The following is a 25149-nucleotide window of genomic DNA, read 5'->3' as shown; positions in this document are numbered from 1 at the left end:
AAACAAACGATGATTTTCTCGAATTGCCTCATCCACTCGCTTCCTTCCCTGACCGCCTGCATCATGAACATCTTAGGTCCTGCTTTAAAGTTCCTGCACCATTGTCACACTTTGCTGTCACTCATTCAAGTTTCACCATACACATTACTTATTCGTCTATGAATTTCAGATGCATTACACCCCTTAGCCTGAAGAAATCGAATTACCGCATGCACTTCACACTTGGCGGGAGATGCTATTGTTGTAGACATGGTTTATGTGCTAGCTGCATGTTCAGAACTAAACGAAGTGACGCGGTGTGATTGATTGCCATACTAGAGATGCTGCACAACACATATACGCAAAGGTTCATCTGATTTTTGCATAGGTTTTTATATTGCGACCGATCAGACCTTGGAAAAAAAATAATCCTCATAGTACATATATTGTATTTTTCCTACACAATGAACTAATATTCAATATAAATAACTGAGAAAGATGTACAAGAGTTCATGTCAATTGCAGGAATTGTGTTAGGGATGTAAACCCCTCACCATATTGAAAAACAAGTATTACTCGAACTAAAATATGCACTTAACCTCTTATCTGGATTTTATTTTTTTTAACATACACAGTATATAAAAATTTATTTAAAAATATATAGCTTAAAAATCGGATTGAATACATGCACATGTAGCTGTAAAAAAATCAATAACTCATGCTAGTTTTTATATTAATTTTTTTCAATAATTTAAACTTCCTTGTTTAACATTATTTTGTTCATATAGAAGGCAACAACTGTTGTAATTTTGTCATTTGTTTTTCATTTTTATTAACTTTTATTTCCTACCTTTTAAATTTTATTCTACGATTTACTCTATATAACTATCTTAAGGTACTCAGTGTTAACAGGTTCACCAGTTCTTCAAACTACTTGGCGCTTCTATTATGTAACAATGATTTTCATCCTTTATTTTCTTTTGCTTACCTTCAATTTGTATAATAGAAGGATAATACTGAATTATAGTTTTCTTGATTCAAGCAATTAGCAGCCCACTGCTTACTTGTATTCTTCCATATATTACATTTTCATGAAATATACAAATTCAGGTAAATCAGATTTCTATTACTATTTTTTATTACATAATAATTCATCTTTTTATCTTATTCAGCATTATTTTTTGATAAAGTAAATTAATTTACTGTATGCACGACTATTCACAAGCATTTGGAAACATATATGTGGGGCAATGAAAAAGCACTTCACCTTATTTTCTTTTATTGCTGTAACCAATTGTGTGGAGGGGAATGGTTGTGGAATGTGACCAAAACTCTTACTGATTCCACATCATTCACTGTTTTGCTACCATTGCAGCAGTAAAAGTAAAATGCATGAGTAGCAACTGTCGTGTTTTCATTGCCATTCAAAATGATTGAACTGGCTGAGTAGTGAATCTGCATTAAATTTTGTTAGAAACTTGGCGACATGAAATTAGAGACAATAAGAAAAATTCAAACAGCTTTTGGTAATAAAACTATGGGTGTTACACAAATTAAAGAGCAATATTACCACTTCCAAGTTGGCCAAATGTCTGTCAAAAATAATGAATGCTCAGACAGCTACTTCTTCCACCAGCAAAAGTTCCAAAACATATCAATCAAGTTGAGAAATGCTGATGAATGATCGTCGAATAACCATTACAGATCTTGAAGAATTATATTGGACTCTGTGAAACAGATTTTAACGAAAGATCTGGTATGCAGCATGTAGCAGCAAAATTTGTCACACAACTTGTCATTCATGATCAAAAGGAAAACCACCTGATAGTTGTGCAAAACATGCTTGAATGTGTTACTAGTGATCCCGATTTAATGAAAAACAAATAAAATAAAATAACCGGAGATGTAACATGGGTCTATGACAATGATCCTGTGACAAAGACTGATCACAGTCTTTTGTCATGATGAAATCCATCATTTCATTGGAAAACACCAAGTTCTCTGTAGCAAAAGAAAGGCAGAAATCAGAAAGCAATTTGAAGATCATGCTGAAATTTTTTTTTAATATAAAAGCACAGCTCATCACGAAAAACTGTGCTCCTCTAAAAAAAATTGTCAATGAAGAGTACTACTACTATCACATAACTTTTCTTCATAGGCTAAGATGCTGTTTGATGCAAGAAACTACAGCTTTGGGAAAATTCATCATAACAATGCTCCAGCCCTTTGCATCACAACTTACACAGAGATTCTTGCCAAAACACAAGATCAAACTACTTCAGCAGGCTACTTAATCACCAGACATGGGTCCCTGTGATTTTTGGCTATGCACCTTCCTATGTTTAAAATTCTGCTTAGAGGAAAGAAATCTGAAAACAGAGAAGAGATCAAAAGAAATGTAACAAGATGACTTATGGGTTCACTTAAAATGACTTTGGAAAAGCTTCCAACAATAAAAATATTGCTGGGATAAAACTGTTACATCAAAAGGAGTCTAATTTGAAGGGGACAAAGTCACTGAACTATGCTAAATATTTTTGTTTTTATGAGCCAAGATTGGATATTTTTTGTTTACACCTTGTATTTTACTTCATCCGAATATAAATCTGAAGCAAGTCTAATTTTACATTCGTTAGTATCTTTGGATATCATTCCTTTAGTCTAGTATATTACCAGTCAGTGGTTATCAGATTATGATTATTTTACTACCTAAAAAATTACATATTTACACAACACTAAATTAATGGCCACTAATTATGGCTAATGAAAAGTTTTTACAAATAAAATAAGCAAGCCATGAATAATAAAACTGTTTTTATTTGTTGTTGATTAGGGCTTAATGAATACAAGTGCTCATGTGTTACTAATAGCATATACAAGGGATAAAATAATTTCTCACACATAAGACATCACATGAAAACAGAACCAATTTAACTGATGATGATCTAAACTGATAAGTAATTTTTTTATAAAATCAAAATCATTTTCATAATCCTGTTAAGAATTCAAATCATAATAATTTTACTCATATAAAAACAATCTTAAGAAGTTTGAAAACATTTGAACTTAGGTATAAAAAGCTGCATAAATAATAAAACTTATTAGAAAAAGGTTTATTTGTTTATTTAAGTTGGTTCATTAAATTTACACAAACAAGGTTGTAAAATAAATAAAATGAATTTCAAATTTAGTTAACTGAAATTGCCTTCCATGTATTTAGACTTTAAAAATGATGTTAAGAATATATTTAAAATTAACCGAAGTAAAATATTCCAACTGAGTAACTGGTTGGTGAAACTGGAATTTAATTAATGGCCATACCTGTAAAAGAAAAGAAAGAAAAAAAATAGATATATATATATGTATATAAATGTAACTTATTAATAATTATATTATTATATGATTAACATTATATAAAAATATCTGTCAGTAAAAGTGCTATTGAAAAACTAACTTTTCTTCTTTTATACACTCAATGCAGATGCTATACATGTAAAAAGATGATGCAAGGTTATAAAGAATGGTAATAATAACAAAGAATTGAATGATCCGAAAGTGAATGATGATTTTTAACAAAACAACCACAAAATGTAAAACTTTTTAAAAGTATTTTGCTGTAGTTGAAGAAAGTGGAAAAAATTGAAAGATATATATGAGGGCCTTGCAGGCATAAGTATTATTATGTTGCCACATACTTTGCTTCATGTTGGCAAGTGCAGCAGTAGTCAGTTCAATGTCAATGTCAAAACACATGGCTACCCCCACCAATCTGGCAGCTATATAAACAGCAATGCAGGAAGGTGAAAGCATTTACTCTTGAATTCCCACCACGAGGAGAAGAAAAAGATGGAAAATGTTTCCTGACTAGCCCAATGTGGGGCTAGGAGATCTGCTGATGGGATGCCAACATCCCCACCAGAGCAACAGGCCTGGTCGGCTCACCAAGTCACTACGAGCAGACAACACATTTCTGCCCCACCCTGCCAGGCTTCAAGCGCTCTTGCTGGCAGCCCAACTAACAGGTTTACCAGCAGGAGCCGGCCCATCATGGGATCACCAAGCAGAGGAACACATTCCCACCAGCATAGCACAACAAAGCCAACTAACTACAGCCAGGATACATAGTGGTGAAAACAACAGATGCTGACCCAACACTGTGGACACAGAACCAACTGCCACTGAGGAGAAGCTCAGTCTGATTCCAATAAATGAGCTGCAACTCCCCACCAGCTGAACCAACCAACCATCACCAGAGACCAGCAACTGAACTCAACAGCCCTTTTCAGGGTTACCACATCAAATGCACAAACTGCACTTTTCAGGAACACCATTACAAAATCCCAAACAGCCCTTTTCTGAGCTACAAGGTTGTTATAAGGTACCATGTGCCATCAGAGCAATCTGGCAACAATTACAAAGAATCGATTCATAAAAGGTATCTACAAAAAAGTGATACTGCAACCCAGTGATTCTCCATACATTAGAGATGAGCAATGAAGAGAAGAAAAAATAGGTAGACAGCTAGCAAAATTAAATTTATTAATAAGGTATGTTGAAGAACAGGATCAATATTAAAGATGACCATGGATATGATGAGCAGTAATTAGAAAGAATAAGAGCGTCAAATGAAATCATGATATTTATTTTCTTTTTCAAAGAGTATACAGTGAAAAGGTTTTTACAACCTGAGCATCAAAATCAAAAGAATGCTATATTCAAAATTTATTGAAACAAGTATTTAAATTTTTGGTAAAAAAGAACGTTAAATTATTGAAAAAAGGGAAGAGATTATAAATGGTAAAAAAAAAATGGGAATGGATAAGCTCATTTATTCAAAAAATTAATGTTGAAGCAAATGAGGTTATGTTAGAAAATAAAAACACCTTAACAATAAATAAATCTATTTCAGTTAAATCTACTGTCCCGATTGTTATAATAATATAAAAAAATCATGCAATAACTGCATTAACCACAATTCAAACAACAAATAACATCTTAAGGCAACTACCACACACTGACAATTTCCACGGCAATAAAGGATAATCAAATTATCATAGCTTATTATGTACAATATGTGGTCGCGTACGCTGTTACACTGCTTTTTTACCAGTATTTGTTACATACATTCTATCTACAGGCAATGACTAACTGTGGAGGCTATTCAGAAAGTAACTTCAGATTCGTTAATAAAAAAACACAAACTGATAAATAAAAAATGATTTCTTATATACATCTTACAACTACTTTTCTACATAACTGCCATCTGAATTACGGTACTTTCATATCTGTAAACAAGTTGTAAAATATCCTCATCATAAAACTCTGCTGCCTGTGAATTAAGCAAGTAGTAACACTGTTTTTCAACTCATCATTTTCAAAATACTGTGTTGCTGATTTCTTTATTTTTTGGGAAAAGATGATAATCACTGGGAGCCAAATCGGGGCTGTACAGAGGATGGTTAAACAACTCCCATTTGAAATTGTCAATTTGGCGTTGAGTGTGCACTGCAGTATGCGGACAAGCGTTGTCATGAAGAAAAACAATACCTGAACTCAGCATGCCGTAAGGTCCTTCTCAATTTCTGCAACATCTCACAATAAGTTTCAGCGTTGTCATAACTCTTTACATAAAATCAACCAATATCACACCTTCACGATTCCAAAAAACTGATGCCATCAGCTTTTAAGAAAAAAGTGTTTGACGTGTCTTTACGGGTTTTAGAGAAATGGTGCCTACACTGTATTGATTAAGCTTTTGTTTCCATGTTAACAAATTTAACCAATGTCACATCACCTGTTACAATGAGGTCAAGGATTTCCTTGTTCAAACGAGATCCTTCTCGTTACAGCAATAGTGAAGAAAGATTAGTGGCTGACCTCATCCTCTTTTTTGCATGTTAGTCAGAAAGAAGCTTAAGCACCCAGCAAGCATAAAATTTGTAAAGCCTAACATATCAGTTACAATTTTACAGCACTGTTTGCAGTATGCAAGGAAAAAATTCAGATAACTCTGTTATTGATGATTTTCTCAAATTTTCACATTGACAATAATAATTGCAGGTACTTACAACAAGTGCATCTAAGACAAATGAGACCACTTCTTTCATTGTCTTGAATGTTTGTTCAACCTTTTCAAAACATACAGCACCACTGTCTTACTTCACTGTCACTCATGATATTCTCCCATATACTGCAGAAAATTCACGATGAATTTCAACATCTGACAAGTTTTTAGCATGAAGGAAATGGATGATATCATATACTTCACAATCAATGAGATTTTCTAAACAGCAGCCATTTTGAATAATAGTTTTACAAGAACAAACAAGAGAGCGATATTTCCAGCAACACTGCTATAAAACCTCACTGAATTGGGTTATTCAATTGTGCAAAGACAGAATCACTATCCCCATTCCTTCACTCAATACCAAGGACCAGAAGTTAATTTCTGAATAGCCCTCCCAGTTCAGCAAGCTGAGATGAGGAATTATTTTTTTCTCTGTGAAATCTAATTTCTCATTGTACTTGGTGATATCAAGCAAAATCCCTTTCCAAGATTTTAGCATTGTATTCAATTTGACTTTGCCAGTCATACAATTACATCCTAAAGTGGTGCATTAAATGGTAAAACTTTTTTAAAAATTTATCTAATGTAGAATTTTAGTAGAAGCTCACTTAGATGTAACACTGCATTATCTAACAAAAGAACTATGCATTTAAGCAAACCTCCAGATCTCAGATTATCAACAACTTGAGGCACAAGATGCTTCATAAACATTTTATGAAAATAAGGTAATTCATCCATGCATCTTTTTGTGTATAATAATACACTAGTAAATTTTTCACTGTGGAACCTTTTATTCTTCCTTTCTTTTAAGAACATCTGAGAAATATAATATGCAAATGAATAACTAATTGTTGTAGTCTATAAGAACCTTTAATATAATCTGAACAGTTATAGAGCAAATAAACTAAACAATTTTAACAAATGTAATACTAAAAATAACAGAATTGAAGTACAGCAAAAATGAAGCAAACACACTAAATATTACATACAGTGCTTTTTAAGTGCTTGGTTTATGCACAGTGGTTCATTTTGTTTCTCTTTGGGTATGTGAACAGATACAGTAAGAGTGCATAGGATGGGGAGGGAAATGAAGTTCACAAGACACAAGACAATGTGTCTTCAGTCACCTTACAAAGTTTGCCAATGTCATAGCTATAGCACTTTGACTGGACTATTTTTTAATAACAAACAAACAGTATTTTTTAAAAGACTTCCACTGCCTGCAGAAAGACATACACACTTAGGCAAGCACACGTGTGTGTGTGTGTGTGTCTTGCTCCACTCGTGCTGCAAAAGTACAGGTCCCTCAACCATGACTAAAATATTCCTTTCAACCTGTACAAAAAGTACAATTGCAGACTTATTGCATACTGTTTTCTAGAGAAGGTGACTTAAAAATTGCTGTTTGATTACACAAAAATTTTGGTTTCTGAAAAATCCATTAATAAGACTGCATTTTTACTTACTCCTATTTCTTCAAGGCGTGCAATATACCTCGTCACCATGCTGTGTCACAGCATGGCTTTTGTAAGTTACAGAACATTGAAGACATTTATGCATAACAAAAGTATTTTAAGTGGCAAAATGCCTTGTCTGAATCTGTACTATTCTGATCTAATGGAGATTTCAAGAAACCACACTTGTCTGTGATTCACCATTCTATCCATCAGTTTGCACAAAACATTCATAAGATATACAGCAACATAAAGCTCTGCTGCAAGCTAGTCACTGTACTGAAGCCTTAACAACAATTGTTACACAAAAGTTTAGTTATGAAAAATATGTTGCTGTATAAATTTAATAAATTCAAGATAGAATTTGGAAGATGAGGTGGCATAGATAAGCAAATGTTATTGTTACTAGGGGCAGTGTCACATTTTTAACAATTGAAATGGATATTTAGCACTGGATTTTAAGTAAAAGTTTTTCCAAACATTTTTTCTAATAACCAGTTAGTATAGCTCTTTCTTCATATTTCCTAATTAATAATAGATATTAATAAACTTACTTCTGGAATTCCCATTCTCTATTATCCAATGGGCATACTTGACGAGTCTTAAGCCAGCGAGAAATGCAGTGGAAATGAAAAGCATGCTAAAATTAAAATTAATAATTACATACAAACAATATTATTAAATAAATTATGCAGCATCAGTAAAATTCTATTATAACATAAATCACAATATATATATATATATATATATATATATATATATATAAATATAAGCAAGTAAATGCTTTTACAATAAAATGTAAAAATCAAGCATCTGAATACTTAAAAAGCTGAAAATTTAATCTAATCTTTACTTTCCATATTTTCTGGTTTCTAAAAGACAGTATATACTGTGATCAAGATTTATTTTGACTAAACTCTCAATATTTATAACTGCTGTTAACAACTACTAATTATTAGTCTTACAGATTAAACAAGAACTTAATAAAACAGGTTACCCATAGTTAGACACTAAATATAGAGGCAACTGAAAAATAACTCTAATATTTAAACGAATATTAAAAAGTGGAAAAACTAAATCATGGAAAATCTGCTGAACTGCTGTCAGTCACTTAAGTAATATACACTCCTCATGTAAATTTTTTTTAATATTTAATATTAAAACAGCAGCAGATGATATGAAATACAATTTCTTGGCTGATTTAATGCTCTGATACGTGATATATCAGAGTATTATTTTTCATTGGCTTACCACAAAGAATTGCTCAAGTGCAACATAAACTTTTAATGTTTTAATTTTAAGGAAAAAAAATTTGTGAATTTATTTTTAAATTATAAAAAAGATCAAATTCAATTAAAGTAAATGAATAGTTCAAGCAATAAAACTGTGTAGTAAAAAAGTGATATTTCAGTGGGTTACAGCATTTCTGGAGTAGAGGAAAATCTAAGAGAGTGTGATATATGAATGAAACCACAGTTGTATAGTAGGCACACAATTAACCAATTACAAATAAACAACACTGAATTTCTAACCTAAATAAATCGTACCTGATCAGACATCTGATAAATCAAACACACTTGCAACAACTAAAATAAAAGGTATACCTGGTCTAATTATCTATGAGGTATAATACCACACATTAGCTTTACAGTATTGAGCCTAATGATGAGTCTTCAGATATAAAATAAATCAGCAAAAGAAAAAAGAGCAATAATAATTCAGAAAATACATTATGTTATAAAATAAAGGTTTAAGGGTAAAATGAATTATTTTTTAAGGTTTTAAAAAATGCAACTGTATCACAAGAACAATATAATAAGTGGCCAATTTTTGGCAAATCACTACTATACCAGTCACGTCAATAAGAATTAACAATAAATAAAAACAATTAATATTTAATCGAATTAAACAAAAAGTGGAGTACATGAAAACAGGCACAAAATTACATCAATTTTCTGCCATAATTTGATTATCTGTCACTTTGTTCAAAATAAAAGGCTAAATATTTTAGCAAATAGCATAAATTTTGATAAAACTAATTAATATTTAGGGATATAACAGACTAAAAAAAAAAACATGGCCACCATTTTCTAACTTGCGAAGGTATTTAATTCCTGATTATTTGCTAATTTTAAAACTTTATTACCAAGCCGCTTACCAAATATTAATGTGATTTGTCTATCTGAACTTGAGATATAAATGTTTATATAAAAATCACACAATGGTGGTGGGGATGGGGGGGGGGGGGTTTAGAATGAACAGAGAAATCATTTTTATCATATTTCATTTTTAGGATATTTCTTGTTTAATTTACAAGTAGAATCTGAAAAAAGTATAGCCAGCCCACCATTTTAGAAACACTCTGTACAATAATATCAAGTTATTTATTTTTATATATATATCCATTTTTCTCTCATCTTTTTTCTAATATATATATATATATATTCTAGAAAAAAGATGAGAGAAAAATGGAAAATTGAATTGAATAAAAAATGACATAAAATGAGAAAAAAGATAATATATATAATTTCTTATATATCATATACATATTCAAAAATAAATGTTTATTTGTTTGTCCCACATGCATTCCTACACCATTCGTCTAATTGCAATGAAACTTTGGTGAGTTGTTGTGCACAAGTCCGCGAAGTAAACTAATTTCTGAATTAGTTTGAACCCACTATGTGGCGGTACTGGGGTTGAGATATTTCAAAAAATTGTACTTATGGTCTGATTTGACTCATATTCACAATATATATTAGTAACACGAAAAGAAATATTTTTGCAAAAAATAGACCAACTAGGTGGTGCTGGGATAGAGATATTTTAGAAAACTGTACTTATGGTCCAATTTGGCTCGTATATATTAGTCATGTGAATAGAAATTTTTTTTTTGCAAAAAATGGACCAGCTAGGTGGCACTAGGGGGTCGAAATAATCCATAAGGTTGGTCTAGTGGTGAACGTGTCTTCCCAAATCAGCTGATTTGGAAGTCGAGAGTTCCAGCGTTTAAGTCCTAGTAAAGTCAAGTTATTTTTACACGGATTTTAATACTAGATCGTGGATACCGGTGTTCTTTGATGGTTGGGTTTCAATTAACCACACATCTGAAATGGTTGAACTGAGACTACACTTCATTTACACTCATACATATCATCCTCCGAAGTATTATCTGGAAAGGAAATTACCGGAGGCTAAACAGGAAAAAGAAAGAAAAAAGAAATATATATATATATATATATATACATACACACACACTAGAAAAAATAAAAATTGTTAGGCAAACAGCAAGTGTTAATTCTCTTTATCTACATAAAAACAACTCAGGTAAGTTTCACTTTAAGTAGAATTGCTTTATTTCTTATTCTAATCTTATTTTATTTTAGTAAAATTTCTTTGTTTAAAAAAATTAACTTTACTCATGCATTACTTTTTTATTCATTTATTTCACTGAAAGTGAAATAAAAAGAATATAAGTTACATTACATTATTATTAGTTTATATTACAATACTTAATTTTTGTTTGGCAGTAACATGTTTTTAATTTAACTAAACTATTTATTAACAAAAAATTGAGAATAAGAATCAACCATAAAATATATATCCAAATGTAACAAATAAATAATTTTTAATATAACAAAAAACAAAAGTGTACTGCTTGTAACACTATATGCTATGCCACGTAAGTGGAATAGGTCAAAGGATATGGAAGGGACTTCCTAGAAATTGGCCCACCCATATTTATCATACTTAGTTGGATCAACATTAAAATCAATGAAAATACTTTCTTCCCTTGTCAAACCCATAAATTTATAAAATTTTGCCTACTCTGAATTTAAAAATATTTTTTTTAACAACAGAGTGCATGTAAAATATTATAGTATTTTTTTTTTTTTTAATATATTAAAAAATAATTACAGTGAATTAGTTGTAGAAAGACTTACATGCTTGAAGAGTTATCAGTTAAAGACTGATTTATCCACCCACCCATTAAGTTACAAAAAAACTCAGATGTAACTATTACTAATGAGAAAGTAACAGTTACATCACACATATAATAAGCTACTCTTAACATCCTTATAAAATCTTTATGTTGAACAAAATACTTAACAATCAACCTCTTACGCTTTCTTATCTATTAAAGTGAAGTAACTGCTCTATCAAAAGTTCATTCCTTTATGATAATATACTAACTATGCAGAGATTACAAGGGATTTATACCAAACACTAAATGAAATAAAGAAATCGCCTCTGTAAAATTTCTTGTCACTCAAAAAAAAAGTGTTCATAATCACACAAACAACTACAAAATTCTGATTAAAATTAATATTTAATCTGCAAACATGACAATGACATAATTGAATGAGGTACTGTATCTTTTTTTTTTTTGTCTTCAGTCATTTGACTGGGTTTGATGCAGCTCTCCAAGATTCCCTATCTAGTGCTAGTCGTTTCATTTCAGTATACCCTCTACATCCTACATCCCTAACAATTTGTTTTACATATTCCAAACGTGGCCTGCCTACACAATTTTTCCCTTCTACCTGTCCTTCCAAAATTAAAGCGACTATTCCAGGATGCCCATAGTATGTGGCCTATAAGTCTGTCTCTTCTTTTAACTATATTTTTCCAAATGCTTCTTTCTTCATCTATTTGCCGCAATACCTCCTCATTTGTCACTTTATCCACCCATCTGATTTTTAACATTCTCCTATAGCACCACATTTCGAAAGCTTCTAACCTTTTCTTCTCAGATACTCCAATTGTCCAAGTTTCACTTCCATATAAAGCGACACTCCAAACATACACTTTCAAAAATCTTTTCCCGACATTTAAATTAATTTTTGATGTAAACAACTTATATTTCTTACTGAAGGCTCGTTTAGCTTGTGCTATTCGGCATTTTATATCGCTCCTGCTTCGTCCATCTTTAGTAATTCTACTTCCCAAATAACAAAATTCTTCTACCTCCATAATCTTTTCTCCTCCTATTTTCACATTCAGTGGTCCATCTTTGTTATTTCTACTACATTTCATTAGTTTTGTTTCGTTCTTGTTTATCTTCATGCGATAGTTCTTGCGTAGGACTTCATCTATGCCGTTCATTGTTTCTTCTAAATCCTTTTTATTCTCGGCTAGAATTACTATATCATCAGCAAATCGTAGCATCTTTATCTTTTCACCTTGTACTGTTACTCCGAATCTAAATTGTTCTTTAACATCATTAACTGCTAGTTCCATGTAAAAATTAAAAAGTAACGGAGATAGAGAACATCCTTGTCGGACTCCCTTTCTTATTATGGCTTCTTTCTTATGTTCTTCAATTGCTACTGTTGCTGTTTGGTTCCTGTACATGTTAGCAATTGTTCTTCTATCTCTGTATTTGAACCCTAATTTTTTTAAAATGCTGAACATTTTATTCCAGTCTACGTTATCGAATGCCTTTTCTAGGTCTATAAACGCCAAGTATGTTGGTTTGTTTTTCTTTAATCTTCCTTCTACTATTAATCTGAGGCCTAAAATTGCTTCCCTTGTCCCTATACTTTTCCTGAAACCAAATTGGTCTTCTCCTAACACTTCCTCCACTCTCCTCTCAATTCTTCTGTATAGAATTCTAGTTAAGATTTTTGATGCATGACTAGTTCCTCTAATTGTTCTGTATTCTTCACATTTATCTGCCCCTGATTTCTTTGGTATCATTACCATAACACTTTTTTTGAAGTCTGACGGAAATTCCCCTTTTTCATAAATATTACACACCAGTTTGTATAATCTATCAATCGCCTCCTCCCCTGCACTGCGCAGTAATTCTACAGGTATTCCATCTATTCCAGGAGCCTTTCTGCCATTTAAATCTTTTAATGCTCTCTTAAATTCAGATCTCAGTATTGTTTCTCCCATTTCATCCTCCTCAACTTCCTCTTCTTCCTCTATAAAACCATTTTCTAATTCATTTCCTCCGTATAACTCTTCAATATATTCCACCCATCTATCGACTTTACCTTTCGTATTATATATTGGTGTACCATTGTTTAACACATTATTAGATTTTAATTTATGTACCCCAAAATTTTCCTTAACTTTCCTGTATGCTCCGTCTATTTTACCAATGTTCATTTCTCTTTCCACTTCTGAACACTTTTCTTTAATCCACTCTTCTTTCGCCAGTTTGCACTTCCTGTTTATAGCATTTCTTAATTGCCGATAGTTCCTTTTACTTTCTTCATCACTGGCATTCTTATATTTTCTACGTTCATCCATCAGCTGCAATATATCGTCTGAAACCCAAGGTTTTCTACCAGTTCTCTTTATTCCGCCTAAGTTTGCTTCTGCTGATTTAAGAATTTCCTTTTTAACATTCTCCCATTCTTCTTCTACATTTTCTATCTTATCTTTTTTACTCAGACCTCTTGCGATGTCCTCCTCAAAAATCTTCTTTACCTCCTCTTCCTCAAGCTTCTCTAAATTCCACCGATTCATCTGACACCTTTTCTTCAGGTTTTTAAACCCCAATCTACATTTCATTATCACCAAATTATGGTCGTTATCAATGTCTGCTCCAGGGTAAGTTTTGCAGTCCACGAGTTGATTTCTAAATCTTTGCTTAGAAATCAATACTGTACTGTATCATTACAAAAAAACAATATTCATTAAAATAGTAAAATTGCAAAAATAATCTGTTAAAAACTTTATAATCATTAATAACATTTTTGTCATGTTTATAAAAATAGATCTACATTTCAGGCTAAGTAATTTTCATTAAAAAGGATTACACTACGTAAATTTTCAAACTATTCATCCGCATTCCTTCCGAGTCTTTTAACAACAGCATAAACTCTCAAGTTTGTAAAAAAATGATTAAATTTTGAGTTTATTACATATTTCTACTAAAAATCAGTAACTTTTCAAGTTCCACTATAATCCATCAAGTTGGACATTACAGTAATTGTAATACATAATTAAATGTACAATTATTTACTTGAAAATAGACTTACATTGCAAACACCCCAAGCGACAGTGCATTCTTCACTTGTAGCTGAAGCCTGATTTGCCTGACATTCTATGCATAAATCCATGATGTGATTACGACAAATTGCACAATTGTCTACCACAATATCTGTAACAATACAGAAAAGCATTAATACAATCAAATAACAAAAGCATTTATTTCAATTAAGATAAGACAAAAATGTATGCCGCAACACTAAACGAAATGAAGAAATTACTTCTGTGTAAAATTTCTTGTCGCTCAAAAAAAATCTGTTCATAATCGCACCTACATCTCCAAACGTGTGTTTAAAATTAACAGACTTTCAACAGATGTTTCACATCTCAGATATAAAACTTAACACATCTGGGGAATAAAATATAACACTTTTTAATGTAACTTTTTTTTTATTTCTTCCCAAGAAATTTCTGAGAAGAACAGTGGCTTTTATATATATGAGTATATTAAAATACCTTTAAATTTGACAGATGAGTACATAAATTAACTTACCAGTTTTACAGAAAATGAAGGCACCAAATCACATATCTTGAATTCTTACACTCAATACATTTTATTCCAAATCACACAGGTCGATTTGTTGTAATGGTGGCATTATTCAAGTTCTAGTAAAGGCAGTTATTTTTACACGGACTTGAATACTAGATCATGGATACTGGTGTTCTTTGGTGGTTGGATTTCAATTAACTGCACTTCTGAGGAATGGTCAAACTGAGACTGTACAAGACTACACTTCATTTACACTCATACATAACCTCATTCATCCTCTGAAGTATTATCTGAAAGGTAATTACCAAAGGCTAAACAGGAAAAAGAAGAAGAAAAGACTCTTGTTTATTGCTGCAGGTTCATATTAAGGTTTTTATGATTATCATTCAAGTCGGCTTTTATTAGTTATGGTTAGTTTTTACTAAATAATTCTCTATTTTTTTTAAATTTCACTACATTATTCAAAATAGTTTTTTGTATTTTTTAAATCTATATAAATAAAATGTGTTATATTTTTCTCAATTTTCCACTGATTAACTCAAATTTAAATCATTAGAATTAGTTAAAATCTCCAGTTATCATGATTATGTCAGGACTTCACATATTGATCATAATAAGCAGTGACTGTACCAACAAAAAATCAAGTCAGCAATAGTTTTATTGACAAACCAGGCTATTGTTTATATCATAGGCATAACATAAGCCAAGTACTTACAAGCAGCAATGCTTTTTATTCAAGTGAATCATTTCTATTTTTATTTTTTTTTTTTTGGTAGCTATAAAATTTGTTTATTTTTTCTTGCATTTTATTTCAAAATGTTTCTAAGTTATTCAAATCCCAGTGTTCTTTTCCTCCTTCAATTCTTCCAAAGCTCTTTTTATAAACTTTAAGAGTTTCCAGACCTTCTTTTTACTTATCGATTCTCTGTCTAGCTCTTCCTCTGCATCATTGCATCACTTCTGCTTGTGTAATTTGTATTATCAAAAAATGCATCATGTGGTTACATCATTCATGAATTCAGCAACAGGTAAACCACTGCCAATTTCTCCAATGTACTGGACTGTTTGTCTTACATTTGACTGGTTGTTCCATTATCTTGTGAAGCAGATTTTCAGTCTCTTAAAACAATTTACAACTTATCTTCTGGAAACTTTGCTCAAGTTTTTATTGTCATCCTCTTTGCAATATAAACAAATGTTTCTTCACTACTGTTCATGTTAATAGTTTTTTTCATAAATCAGATTGACAGTAAGCATTGAATGCTTTAATAACAATAATAATAATACCTTGATAAAGTGGTTGTATGATACACAAAGTATTCAGCTGTAAGAACACAAAATTAATGTTCTCCCAAGGTAAATTTGGATGCATTATGCAATTTCCACAATTAAAGCAATTTTTCTGTTCTCTGAATGGAACAGTCTTCTTGGATTCCAATCGTGCAAGTAATTTTCAACTACTGACCATGATCTTTCAATTTTAATTGCTCATAAAGCAAACAGGTAAAATTTTTTTTTACATTTTAAAATATCTAGACTTTTAATTTTACAAGCCACCAATGGTGTCTATTTAAACAAACATATTTTTACTTAAGTAACTATAAATCTGGCTTTAACTTTTTTTACTGATCAAAGCTACAGATTTTTAAATTATGTACTAATTTAACATTACTTGGTAGTAAATTGATTTTGTTAATATTTTACATATTATCCTGTTTGCAGTAGTTTTCCAGATGTTTCCTGCTTATTAATTTACTGAATTATTGTTAGTCTTGTTTTTTTTCACTTTTCTATAAACTATATCATTCCATCTAGTTAACCATATGCTACTCCAGTAAATTGTTCATTATTTGTGCTAAATCATTAGATTTTATAACAGAACCTTGTGAATTATAAACATTTATGGAGTTGGCCTTTTTCAATCAAACCAATATAAACCTTTATCCACTATCCAAGTTTTCCTATGTATTCACTTTTACTAATGACATTTTGTAACTTACTTTGATTTTTTTTGGTACACAGCTAAATACTGACTGCAGAATTCTTAATTTAACTGCTTCTTCACTTTGCGTTGCTGTTCATTAATTGAGTGAAATAGTAAAGCAAGTATAGAAATAGGTTAAGTGCTGTTAATTTAAGTAGACAGATAATTTACTTAATTAAATTATTTTTTTTTTAAAATGTACTTTTTTCACAAGTTTTAATGATCATATGAATCTGGCATGGTCCAATCCCAAATGCGGGCTAATGGATATCTTCAGAGGAACAGATCATATAAATATGCAAGATTCCTTTTTTAGGGGGAGGTTCAACCAGTAAAAATGGTTAAAAACATTTTTCCATTCATTCTCCATTAAACAAGAATAATGCAAAAACAAATTAATTAATAATCATATAAGAATTATTTTTTAGCCAACAGGTATAGACAATTCAACTAGCAAATAAATAATTATTAAAAATAATTTAATATTTTTTCTTATTTAACCAATTTTTAAGGAAATAATTTTACTTAACAATATATTGTTATCAACAAAATAACCAATTTTATATCCTTACCCCATGCCCAAAGCGCAACAGCATTCCACTGAAAAAGAAAAAAATGATTATTGTTAACACATAACGCAAAAGAAACCAAACAAGCTACTTTAAACAAAAATATGAACAAAATAAAATGATATATTTAACAGGCACTAACAATCACATTGTAGATCCAAATTAATGTTTTAACTGCAGGGATAACTGAACGTACAATTATTGCTCAGCACATGAATCACATTTCATTTGATTCAACTATATCAACATGTATTCTTAAAAAATGTCCTCATCAGGTGGTAAAAATTTTTAATTTCCTTCTCTTAATGCTCAAAAAAGCTGCATAGAGATAAAAACCTAATCCAATAAATTTAATTTATAACATTAATTCCTACTATCAAAATTTACTAATACTGGATGCTACAAAATAGGAGTTGAGTTGTCTCAACAAACACTCTGGCCATCCCTGATACCACATTAGTAAGGCAGGTGGTTTTTTTATAGAAACCTCATGCAATGGCAGTTTTATCTGTCAGACTGTCATTGTATTCTGTTCACATGACTGTCCAGAAGGTGCCTAAAAGCTAAATTAATGGTGGAGATGTCATTAATAAAATAAGTAAAAAAAAAAAATATTGTTGTAAATGCCCAAAAAGCAAAGCTAAAAAAATAACTTATATTTATATGGGTTTGTTGATCAAGTACAAGTACAGCTTTTACAAGAGGTATGTGAGAATAATCTCTCCCCCCACAAAAAAAAAGTATGGATTATTAACCCAGCTGTATAATAAAACAGTTAAAAGAAACTAGTAGTTTAAACTGATTCCACCCACTTGAAAAACCAAAATCTGCTACCAACATGAAAAAATTCATTAGACATTTAGTATTGCACACATAAATTAATGACTATTTAACCCATATTTCAGAAAGCCACCCTTGAACATGACGTAATGGTTTTCCAATTTACAAAGTTCTTAAAAATAAAAAATTCCTATTAAGCTAATTCTTGTACAAGAACTTCTGGAAGATGATTTTGATCACCAGGTAATGGACAGTGGATTTCCTATAACTCAAATATTCAAGGGAAAATAATTAAACTTATGGAAATTTTGAGTTAGAGATACATACACGTTACGAAATTACTACCTGCTGTAAATTCACTCACATAGAATGTACAGCACTATTTAAGAAAATATTGCATTTTTTCCATATACAGTCTTACTACATGATTATTTACTACTGGTTAGTACGTACATGATGCTTTACATCTGGGATTAGCCCAAACAGTGCTGGTTTTTTTTGGTGCTGTCCAGGGTTGCAAAAATGCCCAGGGTTTGAGAATTTTATGACTGGCAAGGAGTTTTTTCATTTTAGACCTATATGTTTGAAATCACGTTTTAAACAGGCCATGCACCTCTCAGCCGACCTTGGAGCAAATGCTGACATCGATTTTGATGGAGGTGTGGCTACTGGTCTCGCCACAACTTTTTACTTAGTCATTTGACAACACAACAGGGGCAATCGTGTATGTTTTCATGTATGTAATAACTTGTCTACATGTTTTTGATCATTTTATCTCTATTCGTTTTTTGTCTTACCGTTTAGCAATGGGCAACAGAAAATGTGTGTTTAATGTTAACCTGCAACAGGAATACAAATTTTTGAAATTGTGTAATGACAGTAACAATGAACGTGTTTATTGCACACTATGTACTGGAGAATTTTCTGTTGTACATGAAGAAAAGGATGATACTGAAGACCTCATGAAAACAGCTAAATATAGGAGTGCTATTAATGTTATTGCTTCAGAAAACATAAGAGATTTTTTTTAAAGTCAAAGATGGGAATAACAATAACAGTGATCTGGAATGTGCTGCTAAATAAGCTACTATTTCATATCATACTGCTAGACACAAACTCAGTCTCAAAACATCAGACTGTACATCTAAACTGGTTAAAGAGTTATATGACCTAAAATTTTCATCTGCTAGAACCAAAAGCAAGGCAATTATTGTTAAAAATATTTTGCCATTTATAATTGTTAATGTGTTGCGTTCTTTAGAAAACATTAATTATGTAACAGTAACGATGGATTGCTCAAACAGAAGTGAAGTAAAACTTGTTCTGATTGTTGTAAGATACTTCAGTCTGAAGGAGGGAATTCAAGTTAAACTTTTAAATTTTGATGAAGTGTCAGATGAAACTGCTCAAATTTTGATTATGTATCTTGTGCAGTGTGTGAAAAAATATAAACTTGAAAATGTGGTTTGTTATACTATACTATACTATAGTAATTTTGGTTGCGTGAGGAGAAAAGGGAACGAAAATGTGTTCAGAAAAGTTCAATATGATTTAGATAGACCTATTTTAAAGAATTCTGTGAATTTGTGGAAACAGATTATAAAAAAGTATTATCTCATAACAACACAAGGTTCCTTAATTTGTTACCTGCAACAGAAAAAATTCTTTCCATTTTTTATGGCCTAAGATCATACTTCTTATCTTGTGATAAATGCCCAAAATTATTATTTGATTTCTTTCAAAATCTAGAAAGTGAACTGTTTTTGAAATTCTTATACGATACTGTACAGTTATTTAATAATTTAGTTCTGCAAGCTATTTAAATTGCAAGCTTTTAAATAATCCCAACAACAGAAGCAATTCAGACATATTCTGAATTAATTTGTCAACTTCAGGAAAGAAAGCCCCACAAATTTATATAATCTTCTGCCACAGAATTGCTATGCACTCTAAAATAAAATAATGATGTTGAGGAACAAAAATTCTTTTCAAGCGTAGCCAATTTTTACAATTCTAGTATCCATTACTTAGAGTTGTTGAGAACCACTTTTGATAAAATTAGTAAGTTTCAGTAGATAAATTTACGAACTGAAATTGCCTGGTCTGATTTTGAAGAGTGCAAAAGTTGTTGCTGAAGATTCCATAAATACTGATGACCTATTTGATGAACATCCACTGCTGAACCAGTTAATTCAAAACCAAAGGATAGATTGTGGTTCAAGTTGTGAAAAAGTACCAGATACTATTGAAGAGAAGTGTAAAACAATTTTTAAGGCTGATATTTCATGTTGCAATATTTCTAAAATGGTTGAGTTTGCAATGTCTTTGCCTGGGACATCTGCTACAGTTGAGAGTTTTTTCAATTATGGGAAATGGTCTGCAGAAACGGGTAGACTTTCAGCATCTACTGTTAAACATCTGGTAAATGTTAAAATTAATTCAGAACTTTCTTGTTGTGAATTTTATGATGTAATTAAAACAAACAACCATTTTTGAAAAAAGTCATATCTAGTGAAAAATACAACTGAATAAATAAAGTTTAATGTTTCAGTAAACTGTTAAGACTTTTAAGTAATTTCAAAAATATGTTCTGGGTTGGACCCCAAAAAAATATAGTAAGCCTACCTCTTGATCCTGTAGAAGAAAATGAGGAAAATAATTTTGTTAATGCAGAGATAATTTTTATTCTTATATCACTAATTTTTTCCAGAAAAAACCAATACATTAACTGGAAAAGACAAAATTTGGACGTTATATTTTCCTTAAACTTTTCTCCAGGTAAATAGGTTTCTACCAACTTTTTTGGTTAGTATATCCTTACAAAACTTCTACTGAACAGTCATACAAATAGAAAAGTATACTTTAAAATAAACAGGAAGAGTACTAAATTACAGACAGCATAAACAAAGATTTTAATGAAACCAAATTTGTCTATGACTATCGTTAAGGAGAAAATACAACTTATTGAAATTCGTTAATATCATGCAAAGGCATGTTTGATCTTGAAAATATGATACTGCTTGCATGACGCTGCACTTACTTTAGTTATCGCAAAAACTTTAAATCAACAAAAAAAGGAGATAATTCAATCCCTAAACATTCAATATGGATGGTATTAGCAATTAACAAAATCGAAATACATATCAACATTATTTTCACGGCAGATTTAAAAACGAAAAAGGTTAGGTTAACCTACTACTTCCATACCAGTCCACCTAAAATAAATTCAGAATGATCAATCTAAGCTTACTAACAAAAATACAACAAATATAACAAAAATACATATTTGTACCTTTTTCACTTCAAAACGTTTTTTTTCTCCTTTACCACTACTAGATGTAGGTACTTCAACTTCATCATCATCAACATCCATCGCTGAGGCCATATTAACCACCTGAAAAGCGTACCAACGTGCAAATTATTATAATCATTAAATATATCAAAATTGCAATCAGTAGTTTATTTCCCAACAATAAATAATATATGACAAAAGGAAATATTATTTTTTTTAAATCTTCAATTAAAATTACAGTATGACAGCTGTATTTCTATGATTAAAATCAAAATAAATTGAAAAAAAACTTACGATTTAACTCCAATATACTGTTTTCATTAAATGCAACTCAGAGATATTTTCATTAAATTATACGACGCGATTAATTTTTATTAAATTACCACACGTATATTTTGTATGATCAAGCGTTCTTTACCATTCCTTATCAACTCATTGTGAACGACTAAAAAGGATCTACTAAACTAATTTGACTGGGTCTAATTGAACTTAATTTACCAAATTTTACTCTTCGTAACCAAACACAACCTTAGCTCATCTGTTGCAGCCTTCTGCCTTAACGTTTTGGATTTAAATGCAAGAAAATTCAAATATAGTAAAATCAGAATTAGGAGGCCACCTAAAAGAGGCACATAAGTTTCTTCTTATGGCCTAAACTCTCGCTCTTAATTGTTTAAGATTTTTCCTATAAAAATAATTCAACTGAGTTTTGCATGTATTTTGACTAGTCTCACTTCGAAATGGTGTTTTAAAAACTAATTAACAGACGTTTTAGTATTCATAGCTTAAAATAAAAAGTACATATGTAAATAGAATTTAATTTACTTAAAGAAAGAAATTAGACTGACATTTTCCCTTATAAAATATTAATGCATTTTTAACTTTCTACTTATTTTCCCGCATTGTTGAAACTTGTAAATAAGTTTTCAGTTAAGGCAAATTTTTAATTTGTTCTCAGCAAAAATCAAATGAGTAGACTGACACTGAGGACCCGTCTGCTTTTCTGAAAGCAAACTGAAATTTTCTGCGCAGACTTACCTTGTTTTCACAACTGACAGTAAATTCATTCAATAAGATCGCTACAAAAAAAGTCAGATTATTACAATTCTAAAATATTAATGTTCCTCTTTACCTATAATCTGGTCTGATTTTATTAAATAAATCTTTATTCTGATTGGTACAAACAAATTATAAGAAAAAAATAATATGTTTAAAGTTCACATTAATTATTGAAATACAAACACGTGAAGTAATGTTAAGGTAAATACGTGAAATTAAATAAGTACATTAAAAATAAAAAATAGTATAACATAAATACTAAAAAATAATTCACAACAAATTCTGATTTGAAAATTATTTTGAACATATTTATGTTCATATTGAGCGGAATGATAAGCGAGTTTTTTTGTTTTGTTTTTAATTAGTATTATAAAAAAATCATTAATAGAATAATTCTGTTCCGTAAAATGAAAATCTTTTTAATTGTATTTTAAGATTTTTCAGATGGTTCGAAAGTTTATTAATAATGGCAACGCAAGCATAATAAGGTCTTTTCTCGTAAGCCGAAATATTGTGTTGATTAATTTATTAATACAAAAACAGTTCCATTGTCTGGTATGGTAAAGGTGGTTATTTTTTTTTAAAACATAAGTTAGTAATCTTTCTTTTTAGCAATGATTGCACATTCGTATAAACACAAGTATAAGTCAACATATTTTCTACACATATATATACACACACACACATACGAGTATATAAAAGAACTTTCTTAATAAAATATCCAGAAATTTCGCTTATGTGCAACAGAAATACTATTATTACCATTAATAGAAATTTTACGGAAATTCATTGTCGACATATGCGATTTCCAATGTTACTTACATCTACGTGAGAAGCACAATGAAACGGTTTTATCTATATTAAACGGTACGCGTGTACTTTTACATGGGTATTGTTATTAATTCATGAAATTTCAACTACTAGTTTAACTTCTTTCGCGAATATACGGTAACTTTCAACTTTAATAAAGAGGTAGCCTTTTTATAATAATTTTGATGCCCACGTTTTTATGATAAGTTCTATAAAAAACTTCAGCAAGCTTGAATCAGAGCTCATAAATAGCTTCTGAGTTGGATAGCCAATATTCTGCAAAATCTAGTAATTCATTGGAAAAATTATTTCATTCAACCTCTTCGGTCTTATTTCTTAGATATTGAATATTTATATGGGAAATCTTAAGTGTGGTTTGAGTTTTTGGGAAGGAGGAATTGGTGTTTGATATTTTAACAAAGATTAGTATCAGTTTGAGTGCCAACTTTATGTATTAATATCATTAAAATACATTTTATTTTTAGGAAAAGACTTAATATTAATTGTATTAGATATAAATAGAATTCTATCATCGGATATGTGAGAATTAAAAATTGTAATCATTTCCAAGATAGAAAAAGGATCCCCCCTTAGCATTTATAAAAAAAATCCTTCCTTAGGATTCCAAAGAGCAAGCTTCACTCAAAACTGCCTTACCAGCCAAGTTTAAATGTAGTTCGGGGAGTGTGTTCATTTGGCGCGCGAGAGCCACATTTGGATCCATAAAGGAACAGTGTGACATCGAACTAATATGTCAACTCATGGGGATCGTTCACTTTCCTTCAAACACTGAAACAGCAAAAGATGTCGGTGTATAACACCACCCTTGTTCGGTTCAACCTTTCCAATATTCTTCACAACACATGGGATCTTCGCCAGCACAATGCTAAATGTTTGACAACCAATGGAAATTCCCGCAGTCTGACCGCGCTCTCCAGAGAGCTGCGGAAATTTCTATTGTTAAGAGGTAACCCGACAACATTCTTGAAAGAACCAACCTTCTTCTTGGTCAAGGCAGCGGTGTAAGAACGCGCGTTGTCGTGAAGGAGGATTACGCCAGACGACATTTTTCCGCGTCGTCGATTTTGGATCGCATGTCTCAATTTGGTGAGGGTTTCGCAATACATGTCAGCTGTCATTGTTGATCCACCTTCCATGAAATCAATCAAAATAACGCCCTTTACGTGCCAAAAAACGGTAGCCAACATTTTTCGACTCGAGTAAGGGATTGCCTTAACTTTTTCAGTTTTGGGGAACTTGAATGGCCCCACTGAATTGACTGTTGTTTCGATTTTGCGTTGGTGTAGGATAACCACGTCTTGTCCCCCGTAAAAATGTGGGAAAACAAATCATCTCCATCTTGTCGGTAGTGGTCCAAAAATGCTTATCCACTGCACACACATTCTTTGTTCTTTGTGTTGGTCGGTGAGCATTTTCGGACCAACAAGCGAGCATTTTTTTCCGTGCTTTTCTGTGACAGTCGTGTAGACAGAGGTGCGTCCAACATGCGTAAATTCATCAGCCAGAGTACTGATCGTCAATCGCAGTTTTCGGTTCACTTTTTCAACGATTTCGTCAGTCACAGTACTAGACCTGCCACTTCCTCTTCGTCATGCCATTTGTGTGGCCATTTTTAAAGTTTCGACACCCTTGCTGTAAC

At 31.2% G+C, this 25149-nt stretch overlaps 1 protein-coding gene across 1 annotated transcript; it reads right to left on the bottom strand.

Moving 5' to 3' along the window:
- Positions 1-2776: 2776 nt before the first annotated feature.
- Roc1a (Regulator of cullins 1a) lies at positions 2777-22049 on the bottom strand. Its single transcript, XM_075358451.1, has 6 exons — positions 21915-22049; positions 21621-21722; positions 17552-17579; positions 14496-14617; positions 8055-8140; positions 2777-3300 (listed from the first exon to the last, which is right to left on the bottom strand). The coding sequence occupies exons 2-6, from the start codon at positions 21711-21713 to the stop codon at positions 3288-3290; spliced, it is 342 nt and encodes a 113-aa protein (XP_075214566.1). The 5' UTR covers positions 21714-21722; positions 21915-22049; the 3' UTR covers positions 2777-3287.
- Between the last annotated feature and the right edge of the window lie 3100 nt (positions 22050-25149).

This window comes from Lycorma delicatula, chromosome 2 (genome assembly GCF_047948215.1).
Source record: "Lycorma delicatula isolate Av1 chromosome 2, ASM4794821v1, whole genome shotgun sequence".
NCBI classification, from domain to species: domain Eukaryota; kingdom Metazoa; phylum Arthropoda; class Insecta; order Hemiptera; family Fulgoridae; genus Lycorma; species Lycorma delicatula.
The sequence above is the reverse complement of the archived record's forward strand: the minus strand, read 5'-3'. Positions and strand labels throughout refer to the sequence as shown.